General features: G+C 44.0%; 1 protein-coding gene across 3 annotated transcripts in view; it reads left to right on the top strand.

Annotated features, from left to right (window-relative positions):
* LOC115644565 (V-type proton ATPase subunit S1-like) overlaps nt 1-22,349 on the top strand; it is a 93,244-nt gene that overhangs the window by 33,484 nt on the left and 37,411 nt on the right. For all 3 annotated transcript variants that reach the window (XM_030549141.1, XM_030549139.1, XM_030549140.1), the window contains 2 exons: nt 124-164; nt 9,494-9,579. In XM_030549141.1, coding sequence (XP_030405001.1) covers nt 124-164; nt 9,494-9,579 — 127 coding nt within the window. The remainder of the gene's footprint in view (nt 1-123; nt 165-9,493; nt 9,580-22,349) is intronic.

Below are 22,349 nucleotides of genomic sequence, written 5' to 3'. Positions count from 1 at the left end.
AATAAGAAGAGAGTAGTAGCTTTGCAGACCAGCATAGGAAGGGCATGCCAAAACTCCAGAAGTTTCTTGAGAATATTTTTCTGGTCTATGCAATATTTTAATTATCTTTCCTTTTTTGTATAGATTAAATGATATTTCTACTGCAAAGGCTTTCGCTGCAAATGGTAAGCAATGTGGCTGCTGTATCCAGTGCTTCATGATTTGATCCTATTTTCCTGGGGGTTTATGCTATACCTTCTAGTGATTCCCAACAACTGGTATGATACTGTTACTAATTCTTTAGGATTCTTTTAATCTATCAGCCCCTATATTACTTGTCTATAGCCACTCACCATAACATTTAGGTACTGACAGCCTGATCCAAAGTCCACTGGAATACATGGAAGTCTCCCAGTTGACTTTACTGGATCAGGCCCTAAATATGACTGGTCTTTTTGTGATTGATACTGTGAATTCCATCCCTGGTTCAGTGATAAGCTGCTCACCGTGCCTCCTATTTACTTCTGTAAATTTTAGCCCATCCACTCATATGTCTGTACATTACAGTGCACACAACTAAATAGGAGGTGTCAGCTCAGGAGGACAAGATTGAGGTCTTAGGCTACTAAATTGGTATATGTGATTGAAAAGATTGGGAAATGCTTCTCTTGCCTCTGTAAAATGATAATGGGGCCCTTCAAAAAGTGCTTGATTTTAAGTTTAATTTTTTGTTGGCTTTATTGGTACCACACAATGCTTTTTAAGGGGGCATCAGTGCATACATTTTGTATTAAAAAGCTTTTCTTTTCCCTCGGGTATGTAAGCTAGCTGTAAAACAATTACTAGACAGCACTAGTTTTCACAGGGTTTTAACTTGGGCTCCAAATTAGAACTCCTATTATGAAGCTTGCAAATAATTGTGGGGGGCAATCTCATTGGCACCAGTGATTGCACACACAATCAAGTCATTACTGGAGGTGGCTAAGTGGCTATACAATGTGCCTGCAATTATATGTGTCCCAAAAACTGCAGATCTAAAATCAGAGGCAGCTTTTGGAAATCAGGAAGAACACCTTAGTTCTGAAGTTAAGGGTGCTTTATTTTTGCATAGGACAAAGTGAATTTGATTTTTAAATAGAAATTATTAGCTCTCTGTCTCTGAATCATTGAGACACTATGGTAGCATCACTAGCCAAAAAAAGCACAAAACACTGGAGAACTAGAGGCTGAGAGCTTTTCTAAACTCTACCAGCTGGTAGCAGACCCCAAGGGACATTCCACCAGATAGGGACTGCCAGAGTGTAGCACTTTCTGGCCACAACCCTCAGATCTCTCCTATTCTGGAACTGCAGAGGTGGTGGGATGATATAGAAATTAGCTATACCCACTCTATGTGTACAGGAGACTCACTGCTCCAGCGAAGAAATGGCCTGTTTCTGCTTCCTTTGCACACCTGAGCAGCAAAAGCTAGGCCCTGGCCTGCATTTCAATTGTGCCATCAGCTATATAAAAGTAGAAATGTGTACTGGCTCCACAATTCACGTTCAGTGCTTGTGATCTTTTGCCAACCACGGTGATACTAAAGCACTGCCCAATAACTCCTGAAAATATCAGTGACAGTGAATTTAAACTTAAAAAAAAATGAAAAGTTACTGAACTGCTGATTTAAAAAGAAAAAAATCCTGCTGAAGGTCTATGGAATTGATGGGACAAAATCATATAGGAATCTCACTGTTCTCTTCCAATAACTGCATTATATAAAGGGTTCCCATTACAACTTTCTAAATCATGCATTTCATATTTGAGCAAATCTGTTTATTATTGGCAGCACAACACAATCCATTTACCAAATGTTACTGCTATCAAGAGACCTCTTGAAGTCACAATTCCTTGCAGGGTCGTTAATTATTTGTATTTATTTACTGACAACTGATAGCTACTATTTGATGTTTGGACCAGTAACAACAAATGCCATTTATCACATCCCTGTAACATGAAAAGAATGCCATAAATAAATGTTGTGTATTGTTTCTGACAACGCCAACGTAAAATCAGGAGAAATACTGCAGACCTGTAACAGTGAACAGCAACTCAAAAAGACTTGTATGCATGTCACAGTAAATTCTTTACTTTCCTCACAGGGGCATGCACAGGAATAAAAATGTGGCCACTTTTGGAGGGGCACTTTCTGTGCACCCTGTGGCTGGAGGAGGTCTCTCTGTCTGGGCAGGCAGAGGACCTGGTTTTCCCCACTGTGGCCCCCAGGACCAGGGGAGATGGCTCTCCTCCTCTCCTCCCAAGTAGCTGGATCTTCCCCCCTTCCCATCCTGGCTTTGGAGGAGTTTTGTTTCCCCACTTGGGGGTCATCCCTCCCCTGGCACTCATACCCCTGTTTCCTCCCCCCTGTACATAGTTTTAAAATATGGCACAACAAAATTCCAGAAGACTCTCATGCAGTTTTATGTACTAGAGATACCATGTTTTGTGTAAGATAAGATAAGCCAGATCTGGATTTCAAACACCTCAAAGTTTGACTTGAAGTGATAAGATGATGTAGGTGGTGGTCAGCGTCTTATAGAAATTAGATCAGCTGTGGGTTCAGAGTCTAAATTTCCTGTAGCGAGGTGATGACTCACGGGCATGGCGCCTCATGGTCATCTTGGGAATTAGCTCTCCAGCATATGGAGCACCCTCTGCAGGCTGATGTCTCGCCTGCCGCTGGCCCCGTGTCCCTCACAGACCGTGGTGCCCTTTATCTTGGGTTTCTGCCCCAGCGGTAAGCCCACACTCTGGGTCTCCCTTCCCAGGGGAACCCCCAGCCCTCTAAACCTACCTTGCCTCAATGGCTACTGCCAGTCATCATCTAGCCCCCACTCACTGGGGCAGACTGAAGTCTGTAAAGGCCACTCATCATTGGCAAGGGAGTCAGACCAGCTGCCTCTGCCTAAGTCCAGGCTGCACCTCTGCAACCCCTGTACCAGCTTTGGCCTTTAACAAGGCCTGCTGCCTGGGAGTTTCCCAGGCTGGAGCTCCCCAGCTCCCTTTGCCCTTCTCTAGCACTGCTCCAGGTACTTTGCTCCCAGGCAGCTAGCCCTTCCCACTCCAGGTCTAGAGTGAGAGTCCTCTAGCTTCTGACCCCCAGCCCTCTTATCAGGGCCAGCTGGGCCCTGATTAGGCATGGACCCAGCTGTGACTGCTTCCCCAGTCATCCTAGCTTGGCTGCTTTTAATCCCTGTTCTCCAGGAGTGGAACAACTGCCCCAGTACACACTCTCCCCCTTAGAGACTGCCCCCCCATGTGGTCTTACCTCCCCAGCTTCCCTCTTAGCTGGGCCTGCAAGATGTCTCTCCTGCCACAGGCTCTCCACTATCTGGAGCAGCCAGCTCCCTTCCTCAAGGGTTTGGGTGCCTACTGTAGCCTGCTCAGCTCCAGGGCCGGCTTTAGGAAGTGCGGGGCCCAATTCGAACACTTTCGGCGGGGCCCTGGCAGGGATGACTTAAAAAGAAAAAAGTGTAAAAAAAAGCCTTCCATTTCTTCCTTGTATTATTTACTTTCCATAACTATATAAATAATAAGATTGTATATTATGTACAGTGCATCATATATGCTGTTGATTGGTTATTAATGACTGCCGTTTCACATATATGGGTCCCCGCCACTCCCTGGGGGTGTGCACATGTGTGGGTCCCCACTGCTTCCTGTCCCCCTCATTGAAGCAGGTGTGCAGGTTACTGGCCTGGGAACTGCAGGGCAGCAGTGGACATGGGGCTGGTTGGAGGTAAGGTCTGGCTGCAGGCAGGGCAAGGGGTGCAGGGCTGGCTGGAGACAGGGGAGTGTGGGGCAGGCTGGCTTCAGGCAGGGCCACAGGGGGGTGCAGCAGGGGTTGGCAGGGCTGGAGACAGGAGTATGGGACTGGCTGGCTTCAGGCAGGGGGGTGCAGCAGGGGTTGGCTGGAGACAGGGCAGGGTAGGCAGTGCAGGGCTGGTGCGGGCAGGGGTGTGTGGCAGGGGTTGGTTGGAGACAGGGCAGGGGGGTTGGTAGGGGCTGGCTGTGGGCAGGGGGTGCAGAGCTGGCTGCAGGCAGCAGGGGGCGTGGCTGGTGCAGGCAGGGCAGGGGGTGCAGCAGAGGCAGCTGGAGCCCCAGCTCTTTAAAAAGCCCCCAGAGCCCCCTGCTATCCCAGGGCTCTGGGGGCTATTTAAAGGGCCTGGGGCTCCCCTGCTTCTACCCCGCCTTGGACCTTTTAAATAGCCGTGGGAGCCCTGGGGAATGCATGGGGGGGGCGGGGCTCCGGCGGCTATTTAAAGGACCCGGGTGGCAGAGGCAGCTGGAGCCCTGGCCCTTTAAATAGCCCCCAGAGCCCCCTGCTACCCCAGGGCTCTGGGGGCTATTTAAAGGGCCCAGAGCTCCAGCCGGGGCCATGGGGCTTGTCACGCTCCGGCCGGAGCTCCAGCTGGGGCCGCGGGGCTTGTCACGCTCCGGCCGGAGCTCCAGCTGGGGCCGCGGGGCTGTGGGGCAGCCCTGCTCCCGCCGGGGCTTTGGTCAGGGGAGCGGGGCTATGGAAGACCCCGGAGCAGACTGCAGCCAGGGTAAGTAAAAAAATTTAAAAGGCGCCTAAACCATGGGGCCCTCTTAGGCGCGGGGCCCAATTCCCAGGAATTGGGCGAATCGGCCTAAAGCCGGCCCTGCTCAGCTCCCATGTGGGTTCCACTTTTTATCTGGGGCCTCCCTACCCCAGACAATCCCCTTTCTAGGGCCCTGGTTCTCACCACCCCCTCCTTCAGGGCAGCTTCAGACCCCAGCCGATCCTGCAGCCTGCCCCTCCTTCTCTGGGTGCAGTGCCGATTTAACTGGCCCTCTTTGTGGCAAAGGAAGCATTTCCAGTGTCTGTTGGCCACAGCTCTCCCACAGTTTGCCTCTGGCATAGCCCTTCCTGCAGGGCTAGCTTGGGCCCTGCAAGTCCCATAGGGCTACTCCCTCTTCATGTGCCCCAGTTTCCTACAGGCCCAACATGTTTGGGGCCCCCCTGCTACCCTCACAGGGAATGCTCCCTCAGTTCCTTCCTTGTCCAGGTAGGGTCTCTGTGCCCCAACCCGTTAGGGGCACTCCCTTCTGTAGTGTCCCTGTCACCCACAGGCAAAACAGTCTTTAGGCCCGGGCACTGGCCTCTGTCCCAGGTGCTTGGCATCCAATGAGGTCCATGTGCCCTCCCCCTGCAGCAGCTGAAGCAGTCCCCCTTGCTGCTCAGCGAGCCAGGCCACACAGCCTTCACCATTTTCTCCACCTTCAGTTCCACAATTTCAGATCCGGGCAATAGTCCCACACTCCTTGCCCTGCCCCTTGTATCAGGGGTGATCATCTATGCCTGCATTCTCCACCACATGTAACAGGGTCCAGACTCACCACCTTTGGCACCTCCTGCTGGTTCCTGTGGGAATTAGCTCTTGTCAGCTGTGGAGCGCTCCTGCGTGTTATGTCTCACCAATTGCCTGCTCTGCTGATTTGGGAACTGCCTTGCTTCCTGCTCAGCGGTGTCTGCTTCAGGACACTGCCCTCCAGCAGCACCCACTATTCTACTCTCATCCCCTTCCTGGGCAGCAGAGGAGGGTAACAACAGCCTTTGGCTTGCAGCTGTCTCAGTGACCAACCACAACCCCAAAGTCTAGCCTCTCACCTCAGGGCAAGTTGCAGTCAATCTTGGCCACACTCCTCAATGGCCAGATGCAGTGCAAGGGGGGGGACCCAGGCCCACCCACTACTCTGGGTCCCAACCCAGGGACCTTCTAGCAGCAGCCTCCCTCTGCCCTCCTTCTCTCCCCTCTCATCTGCCTATCTTTCCTGGGCCACTTCCCCTTTGGCCCCGTGCACCTTCTCAACCCTTTTTAGCAGGGGCCAAAGTCTGGCAGATAACTGGGCCAGAGCTCTCCTCTGCTCCCCAAGCCTGCCCAGCACTGCTCTGTCCAAGATGCTACCTCCTTACCTCAGGAGCCAGCCCTTCTTCCTTGTTAGTCAGGGAGAGGCTGCCCTCGCCTTTGCTAGGCAGTCTTTATATAAGGCCCAGCCTGGCCCTGATTGACTCTCCACAGGCCTTTGCTGATTGATTGCTGGTCTGTGCAGCCTCTTTGGCCTGTTCCAGCCCTTTTTCTGATGGAGTGGGGCAGCTGCCCCACTACACTTCCTCAAAATTCCAAGTATCCAGACCTATGGTTTTGGTTAAGATTTCTTTTTCTCTCTGTGTATATGTAATAACTGTGAAAAGATCCCTTTGACTATGTCTCTCATTTTTTAAAGATCATTTTTTTCTCTCATGGGCCATACTTCTTTCACGTCTTCAAGATACTGTGTTTTCCCCCTGATTTTTATCTTTGTCTTTTGTTCCTTCTGTTTCCTTGCAGTATTTTTTCTCTCTCTCTTGTTTGAGGCAGAGTATATGACATTCACTTGGGATCCTGCCCCACCTTTTCCCTTTTGCTAAGATTCTTTCCTTCTCAGTAGAACCTTTCCTCTATATCAGCTGTCAGTTAGATTCTTCTCCCTTAAGTGCCTATTCCTGCACCCATTGAAGTCAATGGCAATACTCCCATAGACTTTAATGATGTGGGATCAGGCCCTTAATCGCTTCCTCGTTTATTCCGCCTTTTCTTCTTATTCTCAGTCTGTTCCTCGTAAGCCCTATTTCTTACCTGTTACTTTTCTCCATTATTTCACCTCTCTCTTTTCTTTGCTTTCCTATTCTCCTCTCTTGCTATTTTTTATTCTGACCCTTCTCTTTCTTTTGACTTCTCTCCTTCCATTCCCTTTCCTCTCCCTCAGTTCTTCTCTTCCTTCCTCCCCACCCCAATGGTTAAAAAAGAGGAAATGAAGATAGATTAGGAAGTAACATACGATAGTCCCAGTGCTGATCCTGCGGTTCTTATTTAAATAAAGTGTTCACTGAAATTAATGGGAGCCTCAGTAGAGACTGCAGGTTCTGGACCTTCCAGAAGGGAACAGAGGAATTATTTTCTGTTATCAGTTTTGGCGGAGGTTCTTAATTGAGATAACAGATATATAAAAGTTAGGTACTAAATATATGGTTGCAGGATTCTAGTTGTATTGCTGCCAGCTTTTTTGTGTTTAAAATAATTATGTTTAAAAGTTAAATTTCTTAAATAGTAAGTAGGGCTTGCATTGTGCTGTGTGTTGTATAGACAGAGAGCTGGACACTGTGCTTGCATTGAAGAGTTTATAATCTAAGGAACATTCTTAAAGATACTTTAGAAGAAATGGATAGTGTGTGTGTCGTGGGTTTTTGGTAACAGGTGAGTTGTAGTCTTTATCAAACATACCGTCCTGACATGACAACTCCTCTGAATAAACAGATAGTCTCTAGACCTTTCTGAAAGCCAAAAGTCATTGATATTTTTGGTAGCTATAGCTACGCTTGTCTCCTTGTTTCAGTGAAATGCTAAATAATGTATTATCATCTCAGAATGTCTTTGATTATCTTAAATGAGACGCAAACACATGCATTTACCTAGTATTATACCTGCTGCAAATAGTAACTCAAGCTGTTGAGTTTTTTAAAGAGAAACTGTTGCCTGTGCCTACTGCATATATATCTGCAGGATGTAATTTCTCAGAACTCCTAGATCAAATATATAAAATGTAAACTGTCGTTTATGTTGCTGTGGAAAGTCTATGTGTGGGTTTTTTAATAGGAAATAAATTTTGATTATCATTGAAAAAAAGCACCTTTAGATAACTGCCCCTCTTGATTGAAATAGTTATTGGCTTAGTTGCGCAAACCTGGTAAAATCTTGCTGAAAAACAGTTACTTAAAGCTGCCTAAGTGTGAAAGCACAATTTCACTAAATAGAAGAGGTTAAAGGGGTAATGAAATGAGAGCAAATACTGATAAATGAAAATTAAACTCAATAACTGTAGCTTGTCCACTTAGAATCCGTATGAGAAGCCTGTTTTGGCTGAGTTGTGAAATATTCATTCTTTGGAAGGGTTTGCTTTGTAGATAAGAAGCAGTAAAGGTACCAAGACAGGAAATATTAGCCCACTGACTGACTTCTCCATCAATCACACTGAGAAAGCTAATGTTTCTTGAGATTTTTCCTAGCATTTTCAGTTGGCAAACTTGAGATAGATAATGACAATTTACAGCCTATGATTTTATGAATGATGAATGTTCCATAAGAAAATTCTTTGGACTCCCTTACTGAACACAACTGCAAAACTATGGCAAGCCACTGAATTTGGAAAACCTGGTAGTTTGTAATGATTCCTCCATATATAGCCGTATAGTTTTGCCACCATCTTCATGACTTGACTTACTTTCTTTTCTCAGAAATGTTAACAGCAGGGTTAATTAATGATTTGCTTCTGCTCCTATTGAAGTCAACAGCAAAGTTTCCATTGACTTCAGAGTTAGTAGTATCACACCCAAAATTCACAAAGGCAAGTAGAATTATTATTCTCAGTATAGTACATATTGTGCACATATCTTACTTATACTAACCCTTTGAGCTTTGTTTGCTTTCCAGTAATCATATGCTCTGAACATTCTGGGGTACATGGTATAGTTTTCTTCCCTTATAAATACAGTTTACCAGCTAATTAAAAATAAAGCTGAAGAATTTGTAATTTAACTAGCAGTTTTAGATATCCTTTTCTCATCTGCTGGATGATCTCTTCCTTCACTTTCCTAAACCCACTCTCTCAGGTATCCTTCCTACTGTACTTTTTTCACAACTTTAGAACCCCTCCTTTATCCAAATTGTTGTCTTGTCTAATGTGGACTGTAACTTCCTTAGGGCAGTGAATGTCTCTTACTCCCTTTTTGTAAATCCAGCTCAGCTGGAGTAGAGTGTCCAGTTCTGGGCACCACACTTTAGGAAAGATGTGGACAAACTGGAGAGAATCCAAGGAAGAGAAACAAAAATGGAAACAATTTTAGAAAACCTGACCTGCGAGGAAAGGTTGAAAAAAACTGAGCATCTTTAGAATTGAGAAGAAAGACAGAGGGGTGGGGATCTGAGAAATCTTCAAATATGTCAAGGGCTGTTATAAAGAAGCCAGGGATCAATTGTTCTCCATGTCCACTGAAGGTAGGACAAGTAGTAATGGGCTTAAACTGCAGCAAGGGAGATTTAGGTTAGACATTAGGAAAAACTTGCTAACTATAAGGATAATTGAGCTCTGGAATAAGTTTCCAAGGGAGGTTGTGGAATCCCAATCATTGGAGGTTTTCAAGAACAGGTTCACCAAACAGCTGTCAGGGGTGGTCTAGGTTTACTTAGTCCTGCCTTGGCACAGGGGGGCAGGACTTGATGACCTCTCAAGGTCCCTTCCCACCTTACAGTTCTGTGATTGTAAATTATCATGCAACTTGTGGTGTCATGTAGATGCTTTTAAATAATTGTACTAGTAAGTTTAAATACCTGTCTAAGCTGTTACTTGTATTATGATCATAGATTTTTCGTTCTCAGTTTACAGTTTGGTAAACTCTACACATTTGTATTTACAGACATAATAATTGGAAGACTGACTAGGAGTCTGCAAGAACAAGGAATTCAGTTTTCAGTAATTTATACTGCAATGAGACCTTCAAGGGTGAGTAGACTTCTGTGTCTAAAGCTGTCACATTTTTGGCATATAACAATACTCGCTAATGAATGTTGTACATGACTTTCAGGATTACACAAGTAAGCAGTCAGTCCTGTACAAGACTTTGAGCAGAAAGGATTGCCTGTATTTTCAATTACCGACATGTATTTTTAATAGATTTGTGAATTTGCCACCTTTTTAGTGGTCTTCATAACTTGTAATTTTTTAAAGCATAATATTTAGATTTTTTCCCATTTAATTATTGTCTTTTGCATAAGAAGGGCCTTAATGAAGCACTGGATTATCAAGTCTTTCATCTCTAGAGGTTCAAACCTAGATCAGATCATTATTAGCCAGAAGTTGTTAATTAGCTGATGGATGTTAGTTGTCCAGAGAAATGAGTTGGTGGTCTAAATCTAGTTCCAGATATGTGAGGTTTAGCCAGAAATGATTGCACTTTTTGATGCTAGTCTGAGGAGAAGGAACAGTAATCAAATAGATACAGACACTGGACTGTTTGCAGATGACACACAGATTAGTAGAGAGATAAATAATGATGAGAACACGTTATTTTCCTCAGTGTGACCTGTTCCTCTTGGCAAGCTGGTTGAAAACAAACAAACTTTAATACAGCCAAATTCAAGGTCACACATCTAGGAACAAAGAATATAGGCTATACTAAAAATACACTGAAAAGCAGGTACTTTGAAAAGGATCTCAGTGTCCTAGAGCACATCTACATAAAAATCCCTGGCTGACCTAGGTCAGCTGACTTGGGCTTTCAGGGCTCAGGTCCCAGGTTAAGATACAGTTGTGGATCAAATTTGAGGACACTTGCATGCCATTGTCTCTGCTGTCCATGTCCTGTGGATAAAGAGTGGACTTCAGTCTCCAGGGCTTTCAGTCAACTTCTTTCATAAGTAGTAAATTCTTCATTTTAAAGAAGGTCCACAATAATAATTACGAGTTGTCCCAGTTCTTTCCTTTATGAAGTGGAAGGAAGCAGTCACTCGCAAATTGCAGATATGCATTTGGTAGATTTTGAAAGAAGAGATTGGGGTTGGTTAGAGGAATTGAGAGTAATTTAAAAGGAATGTTTAAAGTGATTCAGTTCTGCCAACTGGGGCTTTAGTCAATAATTAAAGTAATGCAGTCATTTTTAATTATTCTACATTCCATAAATTGAGCCTTATTAAACTCTTCTACATTCTAAACACAAATCCATGTAAAAACACTTCAAGTTATTTGCACAGCACAAGTGATATTCAATTACTTTCAAGCTTTATCAGCTGCCCTAGAGGGCTATGGGAGGCAGCCAGTACAGCACCTACTGAAGATTCATCTATCCATATTCTATGTGTAAACCCGTGCTCAATATGTGTTATGCTTCTCTGTCTGTGCTTAGTCCAATGAAGATATGAATGTACTCAACTGTCAGCTAAAGTCAAATTTATTCCTTCACTTCATGCTATAGAGGTTTATTCTCTACATATAGATTACAGTTTCAATCCCCAGTGACAACCAAGAAGCTGATCATTATATATAACAAAAGTGTTGTTTAAGTGAAAAGGAATTTTGCATTATTCTTTACTTCTGAAGAATGTCACCAGCATCTTGCTTTAAATAAAACTCTTTACACTATATCCAGCATAATGTTTTTGGCATTCACTCCTATTTATAAGCTAATATCTCAGGGTACTTTTCCGTGAATGTTCTAGTCACATGCAGTATTTATTCATTAATCAGTTCATTTGATATTGTTTTGTTGGAAAGGAATTGGGAAGTGCTTCTATTTTTAATTACTATTCGGTATGAGAGATTTGCCTTCACGAGTTTTTCTTCTCCATTGATGAGAACATAAGAATGGCCATGCTGGGTCAAACCAAAGGTCCATCCAGCCCAGTATCCTATCTGCCAACAGTGGCCAATGCCAGGTGTCCCAAAGGAAATGAACCTAACAGGTAATCCTGCCATCCCTCTCCACCTTCTGACAAACAGAGGCTAAGCACAGGAGCCAACAAACAGAGCTGTAAATAGGGGAGTTTCAGTGGGAGTTCTGTTGGAGGAGAACGTTTTTGTATTTTGTGTATTGTATTTTGTAGTTTATGTGTGTGGAGGCTGGTAGGAGCAGTGTGCTGGAAGAGAAGCTGAGCCCTGATTGGGGGCGGGGCTTCTCTGCTTAAGGGTTCTATAAAGGCAGCCAGCCAGTGGCACAGACAGCTGCAGCGGCACAGGAGCCAGCAAACAGAGCTGTAAACAGGGGAGTTTCAGTGGGACTTTGCGGGGGAGACTTAGAGATCTAGGCAGAGGAACTGACAAGCTAGTGAAGGGAGTGGGTGGTGTTCTGCTGGTGTTCTGGTGCCGGTTGGGGGTTTGTTTTGGTTTGTGTTTCCTGGACTAACAGGTTTTAGGTGGGAAGGCTATGACCGATACAGGGGCAGCAGTGAAAGACACAATGAGGATGACTGGATGTGGAAGCTGTGGCATGTACATGATCCTGGAGGGGGGACCTGAAAAGAGTTTTGTCTGCATGAAGTTCCGACTGATAGAGCTGAAGGAAGAAAAGATCCGAAGACTGGAGATGCAGGTGGAAACTCTGGTAGAGTTTAGAAGGGGGTCTGAGCAGATGATGGAGCAAATACATGAGGAGTCTGAAGGGATGAGCTCAGACTTGCAGATGGAAGCAGGACCAAAGAATTCTGAGGGGAGACTGCTGGGTGAGGAAAGTGGACGGTGGAAGCATGTGACTAAGAGAACCAGGCAGAGGAAAAGACAGGCCAGTGGAGGAGAAAGAGCTCAGGAACAGGTTTGCAGAGTTGGAAAATGAAGAAGGGGCACAGCAGGTGGTTGCTGAAGGTGAGAGGGCAAAGAAGAAGAGAAGAGCAGCTAGTCCTATAGGAAGAGGAGAAGAGTCAATGGAGACAATACCAAATATGAGCCCCAGGAGGATATAGGATGGGTTGCAGAAGATTGCAAGGGACAATAGAAATCGAGAGGATTTGCAGCCAGAGGGAACAGGGGATAGACCAGAGAATCACACTGTCACCAGGAAAAGGCAGGTCTACGTGATTGGGGACTCCTTACTGAGAAGAATAGACAGGCCTGTAACTAGAGCTGACTCGGAGAACAGAAGGGTGTGCTGTCTGCCGGGTGCTAAGATACAAGATGTGGACCTAAGGCAGAAAAGGATCCTAACGGGAGCAGGAAAGAATCCGCCGATTGTTCTTCATGTGGGAACAAATGATACAGCTAGAGTCTCACTGGAATGTATCAAGGGAGACTATGCCAGACTGGGGAAGACGCTTAAGGAAATAGAGGCTCAGGTGATCTTCAGTGGGATTCTGCCTGTTCCTAGAGAAGAGCAACAAAGGTGTGACAAGATTATGGCAATCAACAGATGGCTCAGGCAGTGGTGCTATAAGGAGGGCTTTGGGATGTACGGCCACTGGGAAGCATTTATGGACAGAGGACTGTTCTCTCCGGATGGACTTCACCTGAGTAAGGAGGGAAATAGACTTCTAGGATGGAGGCTGGCACAATTGATTAAGAGATCTTTAAACTAGGAATTTGGGGGGAGATGGTTGAGAGATGTCCAGGTAATCTCCATGCCAGAATTTAACATTGAGAGGGAAGAAAAAGTAAGAGAGGATACAGCCATGGGCAGGAGAATGGACATAAGGAGGAAGGATAGTGTTGATACCAGTCTAATTGGTGATACTGGTGGTAGAATGTCTGTGCATAATCGGGTAAAGAATGTCAGTGAAGCCAAATGGCAAAAATTAAGATGTTTGTACACTAATGCGAGGAGCTTAGATAACAAAATGGAGGAACTAGAGCTACTGGTGCAGGAAGTGAAACCTGATATTATAGCGATAACAGAAACATGATGGAATAGTAATCATGACTGGAGTACAGGTATTGAAGGCTATGTTCTGTTTAGGAAAGACAGAAATAAAGGCAAAGGTGGTGGAGTAGCACTGTATATCAATGATGAGGTTAACTGTAAAGAAATAAGAAGTGATGGAATGGATAAGACAGAATCTGTCTGGGCAAAAATCACATTGGAAAAGAAAGCTACTAGAGCCTCCCCTGAGATAGTGCTTGGGGTGTGCTACAGACTGCCGGGATCTGATTTGGATATGGATAGAGACCTCTTTAGTGTTTTTAATGAAGTAAACACTAATGGGAATTGTGTGATCATGGGAGACTTTAACTTCCCAGATATAGACTGGAGGACAAGTGCTAGTAGTAATAGGGCTCAGATTTTTCTGGATGTGAAGGCTAATGGATTTCTTCACCAAGTAGTTGAAGAACCAACAAGAGGGGATGCCATTTTAGATTTGGTTTTGGTGAGTAGTGAGGATCTTATAGAAGAAATGGTTGTAGGTGTAACCCTTCTGCCCCTCTGAGTTAGCAGCAACAAGGGCTGGGTTCAGTATCCAGGGGTTCCATTTTGATAACACAATGCAAAACTGGCTCGAGACCCCACCCATTGACCTGGGATAATTACATACTATCCCCCCGGGCACCTCTAGGAGGCAATACTTCCCCACTCACAAGCATGGAGTCTGAGTGTAGCAAAATCCTTTTAATAAAGGAGGGAAACAATGCGGCATCACACTGGAGAAACACCACAAACAGGATTATAACACAAACCATAAGCCAAAAAAAACCCACCTCCAAGTACGTTTGGCAATGTCCTTTCCCCCTTAGGGTCTTAAGTCCAATCACCCCAAAAGTCTCTGTCTCTGGTCAGTGCCACCCCAGATTTCAAAAGTTTATCTGCAGAGTTTTCTCCCCTGCAGCCTGGGTGGAAATTGGGGGTGGGGCGTACACAGGGTGTTAAGGGGAACCTTATGTGGGCCAGGGGCCAACTGCTCCACCTCTCCATGGAGTTCTGCTGCAGCCTTCACCATGACCGACTCCACTCCACCAGCTGTGCCACTCCTCCAGCTGACCCGTGAGCCACTCTAGCCGTCCCCGCAAACCGTTCCACTCCGCTCACTGTTCCATGGGCTACTCCAACGTGCTGCAAACTGCTCCGTTCTGCCAGTCGCTTGGTGATAGACCTTCAGGCTCCACCACTAGTTAATACAGTACTCAGTGATCTCATCTCAGTAAGCTTAGCTCTTTTAGTGATTTCAGCTTGTAGAAGAGGAGTCCTGGTGCTGATGCACCATTGGCCCAATGTGAATTCAGCTCAGAAGCCTCTAGATGGACTCCTAATAGATTCAAAATTAGCTCTGCTCTTCAACAGTGGAAAAAGGAGGATGTGCAGTTGGTGTTCCAGGCCCTCAAAAGGGGCCCATACTATCAAGTGTACACACCAGTCCCCAACCTCTTTCTATTCACTGGGTTTTGGTACCCATGTCCCTTGTCTAGCAAGTGCTACTTAATTGATGGTGAGACATCTCTGTCATAAAGCAGTCTCATAATTCCTCATTCACATAATCAGGGTGACAGCACTTTATTCCTCCTGCCCCAATAACAAAGAAATTGGGGATCCCAGAGCTGTCAAAATAACCATCCCAGGCTGCCGTAGTCTATGCTAGGTGGGGTGGGTGTGCCAATGCAAATACCTGAAATTCCTTTCCACACTCCCCATAATTCACCACCAGATGTCAGGGTAGAGCTTACATAGGGGACAACCTTGGTTCCAGTGATCATGAGCTAATTCAGTTCAAACTAGATGGAAGGATAAACAAAAATAGATCTGGGACTGGGGTTTTTTATTTCAAAAGGGATAACTTTAAAGATTTAAAGAAATTAGTTAGGGAAGTGGATTGGACTGAAGAACTTGTGGATCTAAAGGCAGAGGCGGCCTGGAATTACTTCAAGTCAAAGTTGCAGAAACTATCAGAAGCCTGCATCCCAAGAAAGAGGAAAAAAATCATAGGCAGGAGTTGTAAACCAAGCTGGATGAGCAAGCATCTTAGAGAAGTGATTAAGAAAAAGCAGAAAGCCGACAAAGAGTGGAAGATGGGAGGGATTAGCAAGGAAATCTACCTTAATGAGGTCAGAACATATAGGGATAAAGTGAGAAAGGCCAAAAGCCATGTAGAGTTGGACCTTGCAAAGGGAATTAAAACCAATAGTAAAAGGTTCTACAGCCATGTAAATAAGAAGAAAACAAAGAAAGAAGAAGTGGGACCGCTAAACACTGAGGATGGAATGGAGGTTAAGGATAATCTAGGCATGGCCCAATATCTAAATAAATACTTTGCCTCAGTCTTTAATGAGGAGCTCTGGGATAATGGTAGGATGACAAATGGGAATGAGGATATAGAGGTAGATATTACCTCATTCAAGGTAGAAGCCAAACTCAAACAGCTTAATGGGACAAAATCGGAGGGCCCAGATAATCTTCATCCAAGAATATTAAAGGAACTGGCACATAAAATTGCAAGCCCATTAGCAAGAATTTTTAATAAATCAGTAAACTCAGGGGTTGTACCATACAACTGGAGAATTGCTAACATAGTTCCTATTTTTAAGAAAGGGAAAAAATGTGATCTGAGTAACTATAGGCCTGTTAGTTTGACATCTGTAGTATGTAAGGTCTTGGAAAAATTTTTGAAGGAGAAAATAGTTAAGGACACTGAGGTCAATGGTAATTGGGACAAAATACAACATGGTTTTACAACCAACCTGATCTCCTTCTTTGAGGAAGTAACAGATTTTTTAGACAAAGGAAACGCAGTGGATCTAATTTACCTCAGTAAGGCATTTGATACGGTTCCACATGGGGAATTATTAGTTAAATTGGAAAAGATGGGGATCAATATGAAAATTGAAAAGTGGATAAGGAACTGGTTAAAGGGGAGACTACAATGGGTCGTACTGAAAGGGGAACTGTCAGGCTGGAAGGAGGTTACTAGTGGAGTTCCTCAGGGATCGGTTTTGGGACCAATCTTATTTAATCTTTTTATTACTGACCTTGGCACAAAAAGTGGGAATGTGCTAATAAAGTTTGCAGATGACACAAAGCTGGGAGGTATTGCTAACACAGAGAAGGACCGGGATATCATACAGGAAGATCTGGATGACCTTGTAAACTGGAGTAATAGTAATAGGATGAAATTTAATAGTGAAAAGTGCAAGGTCATGCATTTAGGGATTAATAACAAGAATTTTTGTTATAAATTGGGGACACATCAGTTGGCAGTAACAGAGGAGGAAAAGGACCTTGGAGTATTGGTTGATCACAGGATGAATATGAGCCGCCAATGTGATATGGCCGTTAAAAAAGCTACTGCGGTTTTAGGATGCATCAGGCGAGGTATTTCCAGCAAAGATAAGAAGGTGTTAATACTGTTATACAAGGCACTGGTGAGACCTCATTTGAAATACTGTGTGCAGTTCTGGTCTCCCATGTTTAAGAAGGATGAATTCAAACTGGAACAGGTACAGAGAAGGGTTACTAGGATGATCCGAGGAATGGAAAACCTGTCATATGAAAGCAGACTCGAAGAGCCTAACCAAAAGAAGGTTGAGGGGGGATATGATTGCTCTTTATAAATATATCAGAGGGATAAATATTAAGGAGGAAGAGGAATTATTTAAGCTTAGTACTAATGTGGACACAAGAACAAATGGATCTAAACCAGACACTAGGAAGTTTAGACTTGAAATTAGACAAAGGTTTCTAACCATTAGAGGAGTGAAGTTCTGGAACAGCCTTCCAAGGGGAGTAGTGGGGGCAAAAGACATATCTGGCTTTAAGACTAAGCTTGATACGTTTATGGAGGGGATGGTATGATGGGATAGCCTAATTTTGGCAAATAATTTGGCAATTGATCTTTGATTATCAGCAGGTAAGTATACCCAGTGGTCTGTGATGGGATGTTAGATGGGGTGGGATCTGAGTTACTACAGAGAATTCTTTCCTGAGTTCTGGCTGGTGAATCTTGCCCACATGCTGAGGGTTTAACTGATCACCATATTTGGGGTCGGGAAGGAATTTTCCTCCAGGGCAGATTGGCAGAGTCCCTGGAGGTTTTTCACCTTCCTCTGCAGCATGGGGCACGGGTCAATTGCTGAAGGATTCTCTGCAGCTTGAGGTCTTCAAACCACAATTTGAGGACTTCAATAACTCAGACATAGGTTAGGCGTTTGTTAAAGGAGTGGGTGAGTGAGATTCTGTTGCCTCCATTGTGTAGGAGGTCAGACTAGATGATCATAATGGTCCCTTCTGACCTTATAGTCTATGAGACACCATTCCTTACCCTTGGAAGAGAGTGACTTCAATCATGATACTCTTCTTATAAAAAGATTGGTATTGTATATGTACATTCACTTTCTGCAAAGGAGATACCCACTCCAGAGCTGAACAATTATTCCTCTTGGCTCCCTTGCAGGTAATTCTGCCTCCTAGCTGTTGCTAAGCAATTCATGACTAGTAGTAGTACCTCTTTGCTGCAGACCTTTCTCTCTAGTGGAAGCTTCCATAGCCTCAAGCACTACTAAAGCAATTATGATAAATGCTTATCAACAATAAAACATGGGCAGGATTCCAGATGAGAGTCTCTCTCTGAGAAAGTGAATTAACGTGGTAGAATTCAAAATCCTCCTATGATTAAAGTCCTTTTTCTCTATTGATGGGGAAGACCAGTTTAGTAAGTGCAGCCAGAGAGCTCTCTTGTGGGTAAGAGGAGGCCAGGATGACCACAGCCAAGGAAGCAACATATAGAAAATCCACCAGGAGGTAGAGATTTACCCAGGCTTTCTCTGTCTGCTTGTTTCTGCCATATCTTCTGGGTCATGAGCCTGGAGCTCAGTGGCTAATACCTTAGAACAGCAAGTCTATGCTGAACTAGTTTAACTAGTTTTGGTAACTAGTTCAAGATTACTCTGGATTTAGATTCTGTCACATGGGTAATGTGAAGGGTTGTCATCCCCAGGGTGCAACTTGGGAGCTATGGGAACCACTGTGCCCCTCTAAGACACACAGCTGGGTTGGCTTTATAGTCAACCATCTTGGTTGGAGATGCAACCAGCCTCACCTGGACTTGTTAACACCCAACACGACAGCAGGTGGTGCCACTCACCCAAACTGAGCTACCTGAGTGCAAATAGCAGACATCAGCCAATTCCCTAGCTCCCTAGGCACACCCCCTCCCCACTGGAGTATAAACCCAAAATTATACTGTCTGGCACTGAACAGAGATCTCTACAGTGTAAGCTCATAAATAGTTCACTCTGCCCTCAATGTGGGAAGGATATGCAACAAGCCTGTGTTAACCAAGCTGAGATTTTTTCCCAGGCACTTCACTCAAAGACACCATGGTTTAGATAAAACAAAAAACAAGTCTATTAACTACAAAAGATAGATTTTTAAGTGGTTATAAGTGATAGCAAACAAATCAAAGCAGATTATCTAGTAATTAAACAAAACTACAAACTAAACCTAAGATACTAAAAAGATTGGATATGAATTAGCAATTTCTCACCCTGACTGATGATACAAGCACTCCACCAGGTTTCCATACACAGGCTAGAAATCCTTTTAGCCTGAGGCCAGCACTTTCCCAGTTCAGTCTTTGTTCCTCAGGTGTTTCCAGGAGTGTCTTTGTGTGGTGAGTGATGCCCTAGATGTTGTTACACCCCACCTTATATAGCTTTAACATATGGTGGAAATCCTTTATTCCAAAAACAGTTCCCAGCCCAGTTTGTGGAAAAATACAGGTACTTAAAATGGAGTTCAGTATCATGTGGTCTGATCACATGCCCTTGCTGAGTCATTGCAGCTATTACTTACAGGCCAGCTGAAACGTTTACAGGAAGCCTAAGCTTTTCCATAGCCCATTGTCTTTGTTGATTAGCTGTTAGCACTGTCTAGCTTCATCATTGTGGTACCTGAAAGGCTAGCTGTGGGTGTTTTCCAGAGTAATACAGATCCATAATATTCATAACTTCAGATACAAAAATGATACATGTATGCAAATAGAATAATCATGTTAATTAAATCATAATTTTTCCAATGACACCTTACATGACACATCTTGTACAAAATTCATCATAATTATGCCACAATCATATCATAAAAATATCACTGTGAAGAATATGGAGTGCAGCATCACAGAGTCATCCTTCAGTCACTGCTTATGCAAGGGAGTCAGTCCTCAGCTGCAAACACAGTGGTTTATTTTTGCATCAGGAAAGGGAATCCCAGTCTCTCCTGTGTGATGGAACAATTCTCAGTGTTTCTACCTGCGTCCTGATATCTCCCATATTGGAGCCTGTATGTGCCTAACTGAGGGAGGGCAGCTATGTCTTTTTGGTGTCACCTCATCCTCTCAGGTGAAGGTCCCAAGAAGTTAGGGGGGTTAGAAAGGCCTTGCCACACTTGGCATCAGGCCCACTCCATGGGTGCCACAGCACGTAGTTCATCTCTTGGAGCCACTGCTGTTGCCATTTCAGTTGTCAGCTTCAGCCAAGAACTCCTTGGCAGGCCACAAGGTAGCTGGAGACTAGAGAGAGGGGTCTGCAGTAGATGCATATTGCCTAGCAACAGCTAAAGGCTGGAGCTTCCTGAAGTAGAGTCAAGAGGAGCAGCTTCTTCAAAGAAAGTTAGTATTTGCAGTAATTTGAGAGTTTCAATCCGAGCCAGACAAATAATTTTCTATTAGAAGAGGTGAGCTTTTTCTGATGGAGCTACATTTCCCCACCTTTGTGAAAATCAGAGCCACACAATAATTCTTGTGAGTTGTAGTGAGGAAAATTTCAAGAAGCTTGTTGTTCAGACTTTCTGGTTCTGTATATCAGCCTGATCCTAGTTGCTGTTTTGCACATAAAATTTCCAGTGGTGTCAATAGGTATTTTGCATGTGCAAGGACTTTAGGTTCAAGATGCAATTCCTCATTGTCCTTTGTGACATATGAGGGATTTCAAAAACTGCTGTGTGGTGAATGTGTTACTGTTGGCTATGAAAACATACAGGAAGTGGAGGCTGTGCCTCTCAGCTGAGCACAGTGACAGTTACTTATTGCCTATAGAATAGTTGTATCATCTGTGGCCAGTGACAGGGTTGGAAAATTCCATTTGTACAGTGACTTTATTTTAATTGATTGTACATGCTTTGCAACTGCTGCCTCATCCACTTGCAGTTGGCACCCTCACCTCTTCTCTCTCTGATTAAAGTGATAGTATCTGCTATCGAAGTTAATGATCTCTGACATCACAATAATGGGAGTTTTGCCAAGGACAAAGGACAATAAGTGTCAGGAGAATGGCCCAAATGCCATCCAAATGCTGGGATTGAGGGGTAGGGTACGTGTGGGGGGGGGGCGAGGTAGGAGATTCACTTACTCATTTATAACCTTCAAACCTGGGGGAGGATATATAGGCCATATTGAGATACATTGCTGCTAGCTACAAGAAGGAAGAAATAGTTGGGTTTTCCTATCCCTTCCCCCCAGCTTTGAGCATTCTGTTACATTTAAAAAATAAACTTTAACTTGTTGATGTAGAAAGTATACTTAATTATTGCCCAGCTAACTCAGCCAGATTTTTTCATATTCTATTCAAAGTGTTGTTTAAAATAATTACCAAAGAACTGCTTCAAGCTGGCTGAAGCTGGTTGCATGTTACTACAGGGGGAAAAAAATCAGCTTGGTTATTTTGGAATCAGAATGGAAGAGAGAGAGAGAAATATTTTTAGCAAGATCCCATGATTTGTTTCATGTTCTAGTATGATATCCATGTAAATAACTGCAAGTCAATATTATAACCTTTAACCCTAGATGCTGCAGTGCTGCTTTTCTCAGCAAAGACATTGACATCTGTAGTGCTTTATCAGTTCACGTGTTTTTTAGCCTCTCTGAAGTTCATCTCGTGTTTAATAATTATATTCCTATTGACTTCACTAGGAAATGCAGAAATGAACCTCCTCTTATCTGATGAGGACAGTAACTTACCTTTAATTATTTACATCTTCAATATCTTGGGCCCAGGACATTGGCATATTTATAGACTATCTCTCTGAGCCAAGAACTTGAATGGGTAATGTGTAACAGTATTGACAAAGGGCCAAAGGCAGAACACTCCACAAAGCGAAGTTCATAGAATTCCACCCACATTGTTCCATTTGGGAGTGGATTTTACCTTCTTCCCACAGTGTGAGATAATTCCAGTAGCAAATGTGTGGATTCTTCAGGGTCACTGCAGACCAGGGAAATCAACATGGAGTCTCTCAACGAGCTCTGAATCTCCCTCCTAACTCACAGCCTGCACTTTCAGTGCCTCCCCTGGTCACATACACTTATGGGACTGCATTCTTTTAAAAGGAGTGGGAGAAGGGAATAGGAGATAGGCGCACAGGAGACCCTCTGGCTCATCTAGAGGATAACAGCATGCATCCCTTTCCCAAGTTACTCCTATGGCTGAAGTGGAAGGAGGTTTGTGCTGTAGAATTGAAAATTGTGGGTTCAATTCTGCTGTGTGAAAAAAGAGATATATAGGTATGAAAGTAGATATAAGGACACTGGAGTAATTAGTGGAAAGGTTTTACATTGCAAAAATGTATTTAGAAGTGAATTAGACTCTTGAGTTAATATTTGTTTGATTATATTTGTTTGTGTTTATACTCTAAATAATGGGAGTTGAGAACTGGCTAGGGCATTTTATTTAAGAGTGTGTTTAAATCCAGCCCAATTCAGCAAGGATTAAAAATTGTTTCCATCTTAATGGATGTTTGGTGGCCCTCACATGAAATGAGTCTCATGGGTTTCAACTCCTGTGTCACAAACTCACCACCATTCTTTGAACTGAATGGTGAG

This window comes from Gopherus evgoodei, chromosome 1 (genome assembly GCF_007399415.2).
Source record: "Gopherus evgoodei ecotype Sinaloan lineage chromosome 1, rGopEvg1_v1.p, whole genome shotgun sequence".
NCBI lineage: Eukaryota > Metazoa > Chordata > Testudines > Testudinidae > Gopherus > Gopherus evgoodei.
The sequence above is the reverse complement of the archived record's forward strand: the minus strand, read 5'-3'. Positions and strand labels throughout refer to the sequence as shown.